The sequence below is a fragment of the Apis cerana genome, linkage group LG8 (assembly GCF_029169275.1).
Source record: "Apis cerana isolate GH-2021 linkage group LG8, AcerK_1.0, whole genome shotgun sequence".
Taxonomy (NCBI): domain Eukaryota; kingdom Metazoa; phylum Arthropoda; class Insecta; order Hymenoptera; family Apidae; genus Apis; species Apis cerana.
The window spans coordinates 7,279,979-7,293,029 of NC_083859.1; the positions used below are offsets into that span (position 1 = coordinate 7,279,979).

At 23.8% G+C, this 13,051-nt stretch overlaps 2 protein-coding genes and 1 long non-coding RNA gene across 11 annotated transcripts in view; 2 read left to right on the plus strand and 1 right to left on the minus strand.

The window, feature by feature from the left end:
- Positions 1-12,750, minus strand: LOC108001698 (2-phosphoxylose phosphatase 1). Of its 3 annotated transcripts, none has more exons than XM_062078523.1 (5): positions 12,690-12,750; positions 2,963-3,224; positions 2,302-2,469; positions 1,627-2,192; positions 1-1,550 (listed from the first exon to the last, which is right to left on the minus strand). In XM_062078523.1, exons 2-5 carry the CDS (start codon positions 3,051-3,053, stop codon positions 810-812), a joined length of 1,566 nt encoding a protein of 521 aa, XP_061934507.1. In that variant the 5' UTR covers positions 3,054-3,224; positions 12,690-12,750; the 3' UTR covers positions 1-809. The 3 variants fall into 3 exon arrangements, with proteins under 3 accessions (XP_061934507.1, XP_016918348.1, XP_016918349.1); XM_017062859.3 differs by lacking the exon at positions 12,690-12,750 and adding an exon at positions 3,571-4,164; XM_017062860.3 differs by lacking the exons at positions 2,963-3,224; positions 12,690-12,750 and adding an exon at positions 2,563-2,797.
- On the plus strand, positions 4,220-5,063 carry LOC108001699 (uncharacterized). Its single transcript, XR_001766757.3, has 2 exons — positions 4,220-4,530; positions 4,784-5,063. It is a non-coding gene; the product is annotated as an uncharacterized LOC108001699 (long non-coding RNA).
- The window catches only part of LOC108001697 (patched domain-containing protein 3), a 27,301-nt gene continuing 22,129 nt past the window's right edge, over positions 7,880-13,051 (plus strand). For 3 of the 7 annotated variants that reach the window (XM_062078521.1, XM_017062857.3, XM_062078522.1), the window contains exon 1: positions 7,881-8,187. The gene's annotated coding sequence lies outside the window, so the exon portion shown is untranslated. Of the gene's footprint in view, positions 8,188-12,442; positions 12,851-13,051 lie in introns of those variants that run through there. The other 4 variants (XR_003698615.2, XM_028668649.2, XM_062078520.1 and 1 more) reach the window with 3 other exon arrangements.

A 13,051-nucleotide genomic window follows, 5' to 3' on the forward strand; every position in this document is an offset into this window, starting at 1 on the left:
TAATTTATGATAAATATGTATTTTAACAAAAAATGTATCTATAATTTAATTTAACATTGTTTTGTATATTTTTTGGATAAATACTGATTTGTACAACTTTGCAATAAATTTGAATCGTGCAATTTTTTTCTAAATAGATACATAAATTTAACAGCACTTGAGTGTGATAATTATTCTTATATAAGGATTTTGGTCCATTTTAAGTATAACAAGAATTAATTTTAACAAGGAAAATAATATTATTTAATTGTAGCAAAGATGGAGAACTACATAGGATTTTAATTTTTTCAACAATTTTAAAAACAAACATAATTTCCGTTTGATAAAAGTTATTTACATATGTACATTAAGACATGTGATAAAATATATATGGCGATCATTTAGCTTTGTATGTATATTTAAAGCTATATTCGATTTTGTAAGATATAATCTAAGAATATAAGGCTTCCTTTTTCTTATTTGTTCGAAAACAGTATCTAAACAGTGCAAATTTTACTATCATTTTTTATATTTTATACTTTGAGATTTCCATAATAAAGCTTTAATAATAAAAGAAATTCGCTGAGATTCTTTATAATATATTTTTAATACTTTCTTTATAAAATATTAGAATATTAAGTATTATTTTATTTGAGTTCATGAAGATTTGAATTTGCACCGATTATATTTCACTTCTAGTTTGCGAGAGCTTATAGAATATTCAATTTTGATTTTGGTTATTTTTCATTTCACCAATTTCACAAAAAAATTAAATAAATTATTATATAATTGATAATTTATATCATTTTAATAAATTTTCTGCGTTTAAACTATCCATATTTATGATTAGTACATGCATCTTTGAAATTAGTTGCATTAAATGGTCCGAAATAATCATCGTGAAGTTGTCTGATGATTGTCTCGATTGGGCACAATTTTGAATCTTTGCGTTTTTCCATTTCATTGCGTTCGATATAACTGATACTATAAAAATTTGCATTCCTGCAGAATGGAATTTTCTGAGTAAAATCTTTACCATTAATCACTACTCGAAAATAGAAATCGCTAGCTACGTGATTTTCATTTTTTGGATTTATTCGATAAACTTCGATTACGAAACGAGAAGCATAATGCGGCATTGTCAATTTATCAGAAAATATACCGAGAGCAGTTGCGAGATATTCTAATGTTTTATCATGACCAGAATATAAAACTATTTTCGGTTTAGCTTCAGAAATAATTCGTAACATATAAGAGACAATATTTCGAAGTAACCCATAAGCCCTTAGCAATCCATATTTTTTGCGACTATTATTTTTTGCCACTTGCTTAGATTCCCATTCCGTATAAGTGAACAAGCTTGTTACATGTTCAGTTTTCACGCAAATTCTTTGAGTGTTAAAGTCTATGCAGGGCAGAGAAGCACCATGGCAGATATAAGTTAACAATGCATCCTTTAAGGTATTAGGATCTGTCATCTGGGCTTGATCAGGAATTTCGAAGACTGCATTGGAAGCTTGTCGTATAAGATCAGCCACTGCTGGATGAGATTTCAAGTGGTCTGACATTTCCTGTAAGAAGAAATTCAATATCAATATTTCAAGAAATTCAATATCAAATTCATGAAAAAGATTAAAATGTAATTACCTTTAGATATTGCTTGTAAAATTTTTCAGCAGCAGGACATGCACAGTCTGTATTACAAAAAGCATAGCTTTGACTTTCTTGCATAGTAATTTTAGCTAAGTTCTGGAAACCATCTGTTTCTAATAGAGCATATAACAATGCAACTGCACTTTGAACTGTCCTTCGGTACCTAGTGCTATATACAATAATATCCTTATTGGATATAGAATTATTTCCCAGATTCAGTTTATGATAATAAGCATTTTTAAGTATAATTCCAGTTTTTAATAATTGTCCAATGCCAAGGGTTGTCAGTTGGCCAATTTTGCAATCTTTAGAATTGCTAGGCAACATTGGAAAACCATGAAATGGTCCTAAAAATTGTGCCCAAGCAGTTCTGGAATAGCTGGAAACATTTTGCAAAAAATTTACATAATTATGATATAAATTTTCTAATTCAGGTATGGAACTAAAATCTCCACCGCAATTCACTAAGCTTATATTTCGAATATGTGCTAAAGGGCCTCTGTCTCCATGTCGAATAAACACTAAAATTCCTCCTAATGTTAAATTTCCATCTAATTTTCCTAAAAATGAAAATTAATTATTAATTATTTAAATTTTTTATTAATTTAAAATAATTTAATAATATTATAATTATTTATAATTTACTAATATTACAAACATTTTATTTACCTTCTGTTTCTGTTGTAATTTCACTAGGAGGATTACAAAATCGAAATATTTTTTTAGTTTTCACATCAATTTTTAAATTTCTTGGGAATTCTCTTATAGAAATATCATTTTCTATAATTCTAGCTTGCATAGAACTTTTTTCATCTATACCAATATATTTGTACATACCTATAAAATTTAATAATGTAATTTTACTAATTATATTTTAAAATTTTATATATATATTTATAATGGATAAATTCATATAAGAAATAAATTCACATTCAATTTTTTGCTAAGAAAAAAATAGAAAAAAAAACATTAGATGACAAAAGGAATTTTAAAAGTGTTTATATATATGCTTAACACCAAGTTTACGAAGCCGATAACATGAAATCGTGTATGTACTAGTTAATTGCATTGTCTCGCGTATTTATTTTTAAGCGCTTATGTTAAGATAAAATAGCGCATTAAGATATTAAAAGAATTTTCTAAAAAAAATCATAATTAAACTATCATGTTATTCCATAAAATAATATAAAAAATAAAAAAATATAATAAGTAATCAGTTTTAATAAAAATTAAATATATAATTAATAAAATTATAAATAATGCATAAAAAAATTAAAATAAACATAAAAAATAAAAAAAATAACTGCCGAGATTTTCTTCAAACTATTACCAGCAACAAGAAGAAAAATCCACACACTTAGAATCACATAGCAATAAAATGCTCGATGCTGATACGAAAGACGGACCATTTCCGCCAACATCCTGTGGCTGACCTTGAATCCAGCCAGGTCTTTCTTGAACCTCGACAACGAGGACGTTGATAATAACACCGAATCAAATAACCAGAATAAATCCGGTTCAACGACACTTTTCCAAACTGCATCCTTTTTGTTCAGCGATCCTGCATTTTATCTCAATAATTTTTGAAAAATCTAGAGGAATTAAAATGCTATAAATGATATTATAAAGCAAATTTTTTATGACTTTCCATGGTTCCAACCAGAACACATTGGTGAACGCAAATTGCCTATTTTTTGACATTTCTTTATACTTTTAATCTTTAATTTTATTTTATTATTAATTATTCGTTTATTTTTTTGATTTATTGCTGTTAAAGATGTTGAACAGCTGAGCTAATTATTGTTTCTCATCACGTTTGGTTAAAAGAATGTAAATATATATAATATTGACAAATTCTGTTGGATTTTTTTTTAATTTTGTGAATGAATCTTTTTTAATATTTTACGAATTAATGTTTATATATATATATATATATACCTTAAGAATTTCTATGGAAAGCATATCGAGTATTTCAATATTCGCATTCTGTTGAGACAGGTTAGTATCGAATACAAGAACTTTTTTTTTTCTCTCATAAAGCTATTTATTCATATTTTAATTTTATACTTTCAGATTCGTTGTCTGTATTTGGTAAATAATTGTGGAAAAAAATTGACAGGATCAATGAACAATCTTTTTCTTAAAAATTTTTTTATCGCGAAAGTGATTCCACATAAATCTTCTCTTTTCTTTAGAGATCATTTATCCTTCTTCAATTGTTATTGTTAAACTTTTATATTTACAATTATCCATTTTTACAATAATATTAATTGAATTGATTGAATTGATGAATTGAAGTTCAATTAGTATATGAGAAATGTGGATTATCGGAGATGCATTTCAATGACATTTTACAAATTATAGAAATTATCACTTTTCACATCTTTATTATTTTACTTCATAAAACAAAATTTGAAAAAATCATTCACGATTAACCGAAGCTACGACTTACTAAAATATTTTTCTGTGTCTACGACAGATACGCGTTCCTTGTTACAAGAGTAGGTTATCAAAGTACGCATGCGTGCAAGATATGCAACCTGATTGGTTTCGTCTTTTGGTTTTAAATCTATTTCGATCCGCGGTTGAGAAAGCTGCGAAAAAATTTCAATGAAAGTGCGCGACATCCAATGATTTATAAGTGATTATAGAATAAAATAAGATTATCCCACGGTAGAAAATCATTAAAAATAAATGAAACTTTTTTAATTGTTCAATATTTTCGGTTACAATATTTGTATAAGAAATTTAATTTAAAAAAATTTTTAATTATCGTAACATTGTCTTTTTATATAGATATATATACAAATTTAGGATTAATTTCGATAGTATTTATTACGTAAATGTTTATCAAATCTTTTTTATGAGGTTTACCTCATAAAAAAATGAAAATAATAGGTGAGTTAAGAGCGCAGGCGCTACCATATCTATTTCCAATTTCAGATGTATATCTGAATTTCATCACATTTTTAGAAACTATTCTACTGATGTTTTCAAGTTAATTTTAGTAATTTGAAAAAACTTATACTTCGATATTTATTAACTAAGGAAATAGATAATAAACGAATCCATCAAATAATTGAAATGCCTAGAAGATAATTGTACAATGTATATTTTAGATTAATATTGATTCGTTTTTTATTATTTTTAGTTATTAAACATCCATCTATGGAGAAAAGGAATCTCTAGATATATGAATTAACAATTAGGCAGATAATATAGATCTGTGATTTTACGAGGCGAACTACACAGATAACTCGAGCTGAATGGTATGATATAAGAGTTCTAGACTGTTAACTACATCAGTCTTAAATAGAATATATTAAACACGTATGTTCTTTCTATGTCAACTATCTAAAGCTATGTCAACGTCCGTTTCCTCATCGCTGTTTGATACTGAAGATTTTTCTAAAATAGAAAAATGAAATTTTATATGTTGTTATGTTATATGTTATTATGTTTCTAGATCATTAAAAGATATAATTAATAATCGAAAGGAATATGTTAATCAAATAAAATATAGACTACTTTTTACGTAGCTTTATCGAAGTTTAGAATAATGTTTGAAAAATTGATATCAAATATGAAACTTCTCTTTTGTAGAAATTTATTGTAAAGAAGTAATGATATTGTACAAATTTTTATTTTTTAATGTTAAATTTATTATTATTTTTTGAAATAAGAGTGATTGAAAAAAATAGCACGTATTGCGAAATAATAAAAATCAAGATTTTTTTTGTTGAATTGAAATTTAAATTGATACAAGGACATGAAAATTTTGATTAAAAAATTTCTTAATCATGAATATAGGAATCTTTGAATTAGATTTTCAAGGATTTATGCAGAATAATTGAATGGGATAATAAAATCAAAATTAAATATAAAAAAAATACTATAAAATCAAATATAATAATACTAATAATAAAATGATATTAAGATAATGTGATATTAAAAGATATTAAAATCATAAAAAATTATAATATAATAATCCTTGACCGATCATTTTGTAAAACATATCAAATCCATTTGATCTGGCACATTCATATAAATAGCTATTAAGTACAATTAAATGCAGGGCATTCCATAATAGAGACGCAAATAATCACTGATTGTTTCTCGTGTCATCGCTACAGTGGCAATGATCTTGTCAAGGTTACAAGATCAAGGATAATGATTATGATTATTGTGATGGATAATCAACAGAGTTATATCATCATGAAATTAAATTTCATATATAAATTTCATATGACAACAACTTATGACAATAAAAAATTATTTTATTTTATTTTATTTTATAAATGAGTATGTTTTATATTATGAAGATTTCGCAAAATGATTTGACTCAAAAAGCAATAAATTATAAAATCATAAATTTTTGATATTGAAAAAAATAAAAGAAATCATATGAAAATGTGCTGATTCATTCTCGTAGACATTACTGTTGATTTTTAATTAATTTCTCAATGCTCTACAATTTTTGAGAACATGTATTTCAACAAAATTCATTTTAATAAAATACGAATTATTGCGTTAAATAATAATATGTTTTGAGCAGTATCTAAATTCCAATCAGCGAATATTTATTTTAAATATAAACGAATATTTATTTTAAAATATAAACGAAAATAAAATGAAATTAATAAAATACGCTTAAATAAATAAACAGAGTTAACATAGATTTGGAATTTCGTGATCAAAATATGGATATTTAAAATGAAATTTTATTTAATATATAATGTTTAAAATTATTTTATCACTATATTTTAAAATCAACATTAAAAAGATATAGTAATACAGACAATTTTCTTTTTTAAAAATGTTTAAAATATTTGAGTAAATAAAAAATGTTTAGAATAAAAATGAAATATTAATTTTTATTCTAAATATCTATTATACAAGAATTTATGATTATGTGTGATTATGTATCATCTTTTTCTTTCAAAATGTAATGTAATTTATTAAAAAATAATCTTTTAATATTTCAGATACAATTTCAGATGCAGATCATATTTTATAAATATTTGAAAATAATATAATGAATAATAAAATTGATGTTAACATTATGTTATTACGATTATATGAGAATTTGAAATTTTAATTAGGATTACATAGAAATTATATTAACGATGCTCCCTATCGATCGAATTGATTATAGATCATTTATAACAATGATGTCAGGAACTGTATATTGAAATGATTATTCAATAATAAAATAGAAATCTCACGGAAATTATCATGATTTAATGTAAGTTAAGAATTCAGTTACTTATAAAAAATAATTATTTTTATTTATGTATAAATTTGTAATGTATTATTCTTATTCTTTTTTTGGGAAATATTTTTTATTTTCAATAAGATGCAGCATTTTTCATTTCAATAATAATAAGTATTTTACAAAATAATAATATTTTATAAAACATATCCAAGATTATCAATTGTATAATATAATTAATATTATTCGATAATTTATTAAAAATGAAATATAATGTAATACAAATAATGTAACGTAATATAATATAAAATTATATTTTAGAATAAGAAAAATTACAAATTAGAGATATTAATTGAACTAAATGATGATAGTAATTACAATGATATCCATAGAAAGTCTGCCTACGCTCTTGTATAAATGCTTGTAAGCTGGGAAGGAAGTATCAAACTAGATAAGCGTAGTAACGTTCATTACTTCCGTCTAGTGTGGATGTTGTGCGTTTTATTCGTTCGTCCGCTATGAGATTCGTGAATTGGTCCTTTTCTACCGCATTTGTGCAATCATTCTCATGAATAAATATACATTCTTAACATTTTCTACACTGTTATTTTCTTTCTTATTTCTACTAAATTAAATAGCTTCAAATTTGCAAGTATTTTTAAACAAAATACATGTTAAAAGACAAAAGAGGATTGACAGAAAAAAGCCATTTTTTAAAATGATAAAAAAATTAAAAAATGGAAATATAAAATAAAACAAAAAATCGAAATGTTTATTTTTGATATTTCCTTATTTTTTTACTCATGAAAAAATAATAAAATTAATGAAATTTTAATTAAAAATTGAAAAAAAATAAAGAGAAGAAGGGAAAAAAATTATATTTTCTTCATTGATAACATCTATAATTATCCAAAAGAAAATCATATCTAATTGGAAGAAGAAATTCACAGACAAGGAAAGTGAGAAATTATGGTGGAAACTTACAAAGTGGGGCGAATGGTTTCAAGACCGAACGAAAGTCGACGATCGCCGCGCACTCATAGTTGTAGTAGGAGAACTTGAAGCGCGCGGTGATCAGTTCGAATTTAGCGTTCCGCGGCGAAGCAAGTTGAGTAGTCGCGTTTCGATTTTTTTGTGTGGTGTGTTTCGTTTCTGATTGTTTGCATCGTCGATGATGACACGCCGATGCCAGAAAACGTGCAGGTGAAACATTATTGCAAGAGGAAATATTCTGTTAACTATACTTCCGGTGTTCTTCGTACTTAGTGTTCTTTGAAAGTAATCAACAATTCACGTGGAACGACGATTCTTCAGTAACGGGATTCTGATCATTGTAAAATAAGGTTTGTGATATTTTTTTTTTAAATATTGAAAAAATCATATGGAATATAATTATTTTATTTAATATTTAAGAAATTTTTAATTTTTATTTTTAATATTTTAATTATACTTTACGCTATATGTGTATAAATATGTTTTTCTAAATATTCTTTTAATTCTTTTTGGTATTAGATAATATACATCTGTATATTTGAATTGTTTAAAATAATAATTTGAAAATGATTTTGCAAAAGTTAATGAGGATGCTCCGATATTTTTGTATATGAAATTTATTTATGAAATTTTTTAATACTCTTGTGAAAAAAATTATAGAGTAAAAATACTATATGATGATAAATTAATGAGATTTTAACTGTGAGAATATATCTTGATTGACTAGAAATCAAAGTGAAGTAAAATTAAAGTTAAAGTTAAAGTTAAAAACTAACTAAAAATTAATTAAAACTAACTAAAATTAAAAACTATTTTTAAATAAATATTATCTTAAACTCGAATTTTTAAATTATATTTATATAAAAAACTAAATATAAATTAAAAAATCACAAATGAAATGAATATATCTAGAATAAACTATCATTATTATCTAAATCTTCGATTTGTTCATATTGACATTTTTTTTTTTAATAATAAATTATTTATTAAATATTGGATTTCTATTTCAATCTCGTTAAGAGAATGTAGACTTTTACTATTCAAAAACAAACCACATCGTTTTTAAGTCTGTAACTAATAATTTAACAGGTTTGCCGTTATCAAGCATAAACAGGAAACTTCCTTATTGCCTTATGAGAACTTTACGTTGAATTTATTCCACGTTACCCTTTCTATTATGCAATATTGAATTCTCTCTATTTCTTGAGATCTTAAGTTTCTTAAAGATTACTTAAAAAATTTATTATATTTATTTAATATATTTTTAAAGTTTTAAAATAATTTTTATAATAATTTATTAAACTTTCCAAAATATTCTATAATATTCTAAAATTATATATTAATTATTACTATTAATAATTTTTTATATTTTTTTAAGAATGTAATATATTATATTTTTTTCAATAATATATTTCCTAGAATTTTTTAAAATATTTCAAAATTTTTTACTATAATTCAAAATTTTTTTAAGATTTTTTAGAATAGACATTAGAATTGTCTTTTTAGAATTGTTTGAAATCTAAAAATTTTTCAGATTCATTTTCTATAACAATTTAAAAATTCTTTGTATTTTTTTAAAGATTTTCTCTCTTAAAGCTTTTTAAAATTATTTTTTAAAAATTTCAAAAATTTGAGATTTTTAAAAAAATCCATCGTATAATTCAAATGTTCTCAAAATTTTATATTTTTCAAAACTTTTCTAAAATTTTTTATATCTCAAAATTTTTATAATTTTTCATAAGTCTTCATTTCAATTCAATATTTATGAATTTCTCATTTTGTTATCAATTATATATACCATTTTTCTATAGAAGATGGTTAGTGAATCGTATCTGAACTATCATCAAGTTGCCATTACATTTAATGCACTCGATTGTTCTTGTTACGCGGCGAAGGTATGCAGCTGTTGAATGTGCGTCGCGGCGACGGGTCAATCAACCGCGGGTGTTTATATCCCCTTGAGGGACGATCCCCGTAACAAACTGTTGACCTCGGTTCAGAGGGGAACTTGCGAATCACTAAGTCGAGGGGGTTCTATTTTTATATCATTTTTTAAACCTGTGTCGATTGGCATATAAATCTCAACATTAATCGACAGAATGAGAAAAATGAAAAAATAATGAAAAAATCATGCTTTGGTATTCTTGAAAATATTCTTTATTAATATTAATTGAGAAAGTAAGAAAATTATTGTAAATAATAGATTAAGCCATTTTTTTTATAATTTTATTTTAGTTTTATATATATATATAGTATTGTTATTTTCTATTTATTTCAAAATTTTATTTTATATTTTGCATTATGAAATAGGAAGCGTGTGATCAATGTTGTTTCTCTGGAGAAAAGTCTATTACGTCGTGAACGTTTAATGGCTTGCAATGGATTATGGACAATTTCATTTTTAACATCGGTTGAATGAGTTAAACGGTTCTGCGCTCGTTTTTCTAGAATGTAATTTAGCCTAGGATTTTGAATGATAAATTATTCGTTCTTTTATTACTTTTGGAAGAAATATAAGTACTTCCTAAATATATTCTTTAAATCTAAATAGATTGAATAAATTTTCCAGAATTTTTTAGATTAGTTAATATTATGTTATAAATATTTTATATATGTTCTCATTATTAATGAATTGATTTGCAAAATTCGCGATTATTATTTTAAAAATTCTATAGATTATAAAAAAGTTGCATAAATATAATATTATAATTTATTTTTAATACTTTATAAAAATTAGAAATAGAAAGAAAATTTTCATAAATTTAAAAAAAAAGTGAATTATAAGTTTATTAATTTTATGTTTTTTTCCTGTCTCATGTCAAAATTCTAATTATATTCTAATTGTAATATTCAAGATGAAGTTGAATTAAGTCAAAATTAAGTTGAATTAAATTGGAATCCTGAAATTAAATTTTGTATTTAAATTTTGATTTTGTTTAAATTCTCAAAAATGTTTTTCTACTTTATAATACTTATAATCAAAATATAGAAGCCTAAAAAATATGAGTAATACTATTTTCTTAAGAAATAATTACAATATTCGGAAATACAGAAGAGTTTTCACAATACAAATCACTTTCACAATAAAGTACTCTCATAATCGCAACTATCGCGATTGGTTGTAAAAGACTCTGGAAACAGGTGCGTGGTTAATGGCGCATAAATTTTATTCGATCGCATAAATCACTAGCAAATGACCAAAATCGGTAGAAAGTCTCCATGGTTATTGTTCCGATATTGAAATTGGAAATCATGTCGAACTTAAATAATAGCTGTACAATCTTCTGGAATTTTCTAAAAAATTCTGAAGTTAGCATTTATTTAGGAATAATTAATCTTATTTGAATGAATTACTTTTATTATTTGAAAAAATTATTCATGATATTATATGAATATATGATATTTAGTCTCATATTTCTATTTAAATTGCTTTATTTTTGTGTCTTCATTATTTTTATATTTATATTTATATTTCTCATTAATTTTTAAATATTTATATTTTATTAATTTTTATTTTTTAATTGTAATCTATAACATATGCTATTTTTTAATCTTTTTATCTAGAAAAATAAACTAAAATAAAATATAAAATAAAATAAAAGAATAAACCTATAGAAAAATATGTTTTCTTATTATATCTTAATTCCACTCACAAACCTTCGCAAAAAGGAATAAAATTCCTGGAAAGCCAAGAGAAGGGAAAAAAGGATGAAAGGAAATGAATGGTTTCTCCATTGTCACGAAAAATGAACTCACCATTTCCCTTCATTGGAACATGCTTTCGAACCGGAAGAGATATCAGAGAGTTTAATTTATCGATTGCAGAGAATCATCTTGATACAGTCGCTCATGATATTAGAAACAAAAAAAATAAAGTCAGTAAAGAAAATTTGAAAGGAAAGAGAAAAATTTGTATCTTTTATTTCTTTAATTTAAATAAGATAGCACATTTGTATTGGCTTTTGTATAATATCTATATCATGTAACACACCTGATTAGACATGAGTCATATGCTGATGATTTTAAAAACTACATTATATCAAACTGCAAGATATTTTGCACGAGCAGGATCAAAAATATGATTCTGGAAGGTATAAGTTTTTAAGTATAAGAGTATGAATTAAATATAATTCATATTTATAATTCATATTCAAACTCTCAAGGATGAATATTACATCAATATATAATTTCATTTGCAATTTTTCAATTTACATTAAATTTTATTTTTTTAAGAATCTTATTATGAGAAGAAATTTTAGAATGAAAAACATGTTTAATACTTTATTCATCGATATTTTTATTTTCATTTAGATCTCATAATTCATTTCAAAGTTTAAAGAGTTATAATATATTATAATTATTTAATTTTTATTTTAATTTATGGAAATTTTTTTGTGTTCTTGATTTTTTTAGACAACTCGCATAAAGTATCTATTACGGTAGTAAATATTATTATAAGTTTATAATATTAACTTATTAAAATAATTAAAAATGGAAATTATATTAATTTTAAAAACTCTTTAAAATATTCTGCTAATATACAGGAAGTTAAGTTATAAGGATCAATTAATTTTTTTATTTACTATACATTACCTAAGTAAATTAATAACGGTATGAATACCACACGAAGCATGAAATCGATTATACTCGAATAATCGATATTTTCTTTACATTCTCTTGTAGTGAAGTTCAGGTTGTTAGACGGTTACAATTAGTGACAAATGAGACTTCATTTGATAAAAAGTTTTAAGTTTCTGGTTTTTAAACTATTACAACTTATCAATTAATATTGAAATAAAATACAATATTTTTTGAATTATGATTACGAATTTGTTTGGTCGTACAAACTTACTTTTGTCATCCTGGCTGGCTGCAGCATGCTTTGTTATCTCTATACATATCGATCACGAGGATAACTGATTTCACGACGAAGTTCCTTCAATTAGCATTGGACTACTATTCTAAACTATTCATACTAACATATTGATATTTTAATACTTTTTGCATACATAAGTAAGTGACTTATAAAAAGACAGGTGAAATTATTAATTATTTTTAATATATTTAATATTTTTTATATTTAATATAAAATAATATAATTTGTATAAGTTATGAAAACTATAAATAACGTTATTTTGATATTTATGTCTCAACAAACATTTAATAAGATATAGATTAATAATCAATAATTAAATATTGCCTGTGATGTAGAGT

Bases quoted from the DNA above. Each gene is read 5' to 3' on its own strand.
- LOC108001698 (XM_062078523.1), bottom strand. From the start codon at position 3,053: ATGTTGGCGGAAATGGTCCGTCTTTCGTATCAGCATCGAGCATTTTAT. The intron at 2,470-2,962 runs GTAATAGTTTGA...TAAATTTTATAG, and splicing joins GATTTTTCTTCTTGTTGCTG to GTATGTACAAATATATTGGT. The intron at 1,551-1,626 runs GTAATTACATTT...TTCTTCTTACAG, and splicing joins TTTACAAGCAATATCTAAAG to GAAATGTCAGACCACTTGAA.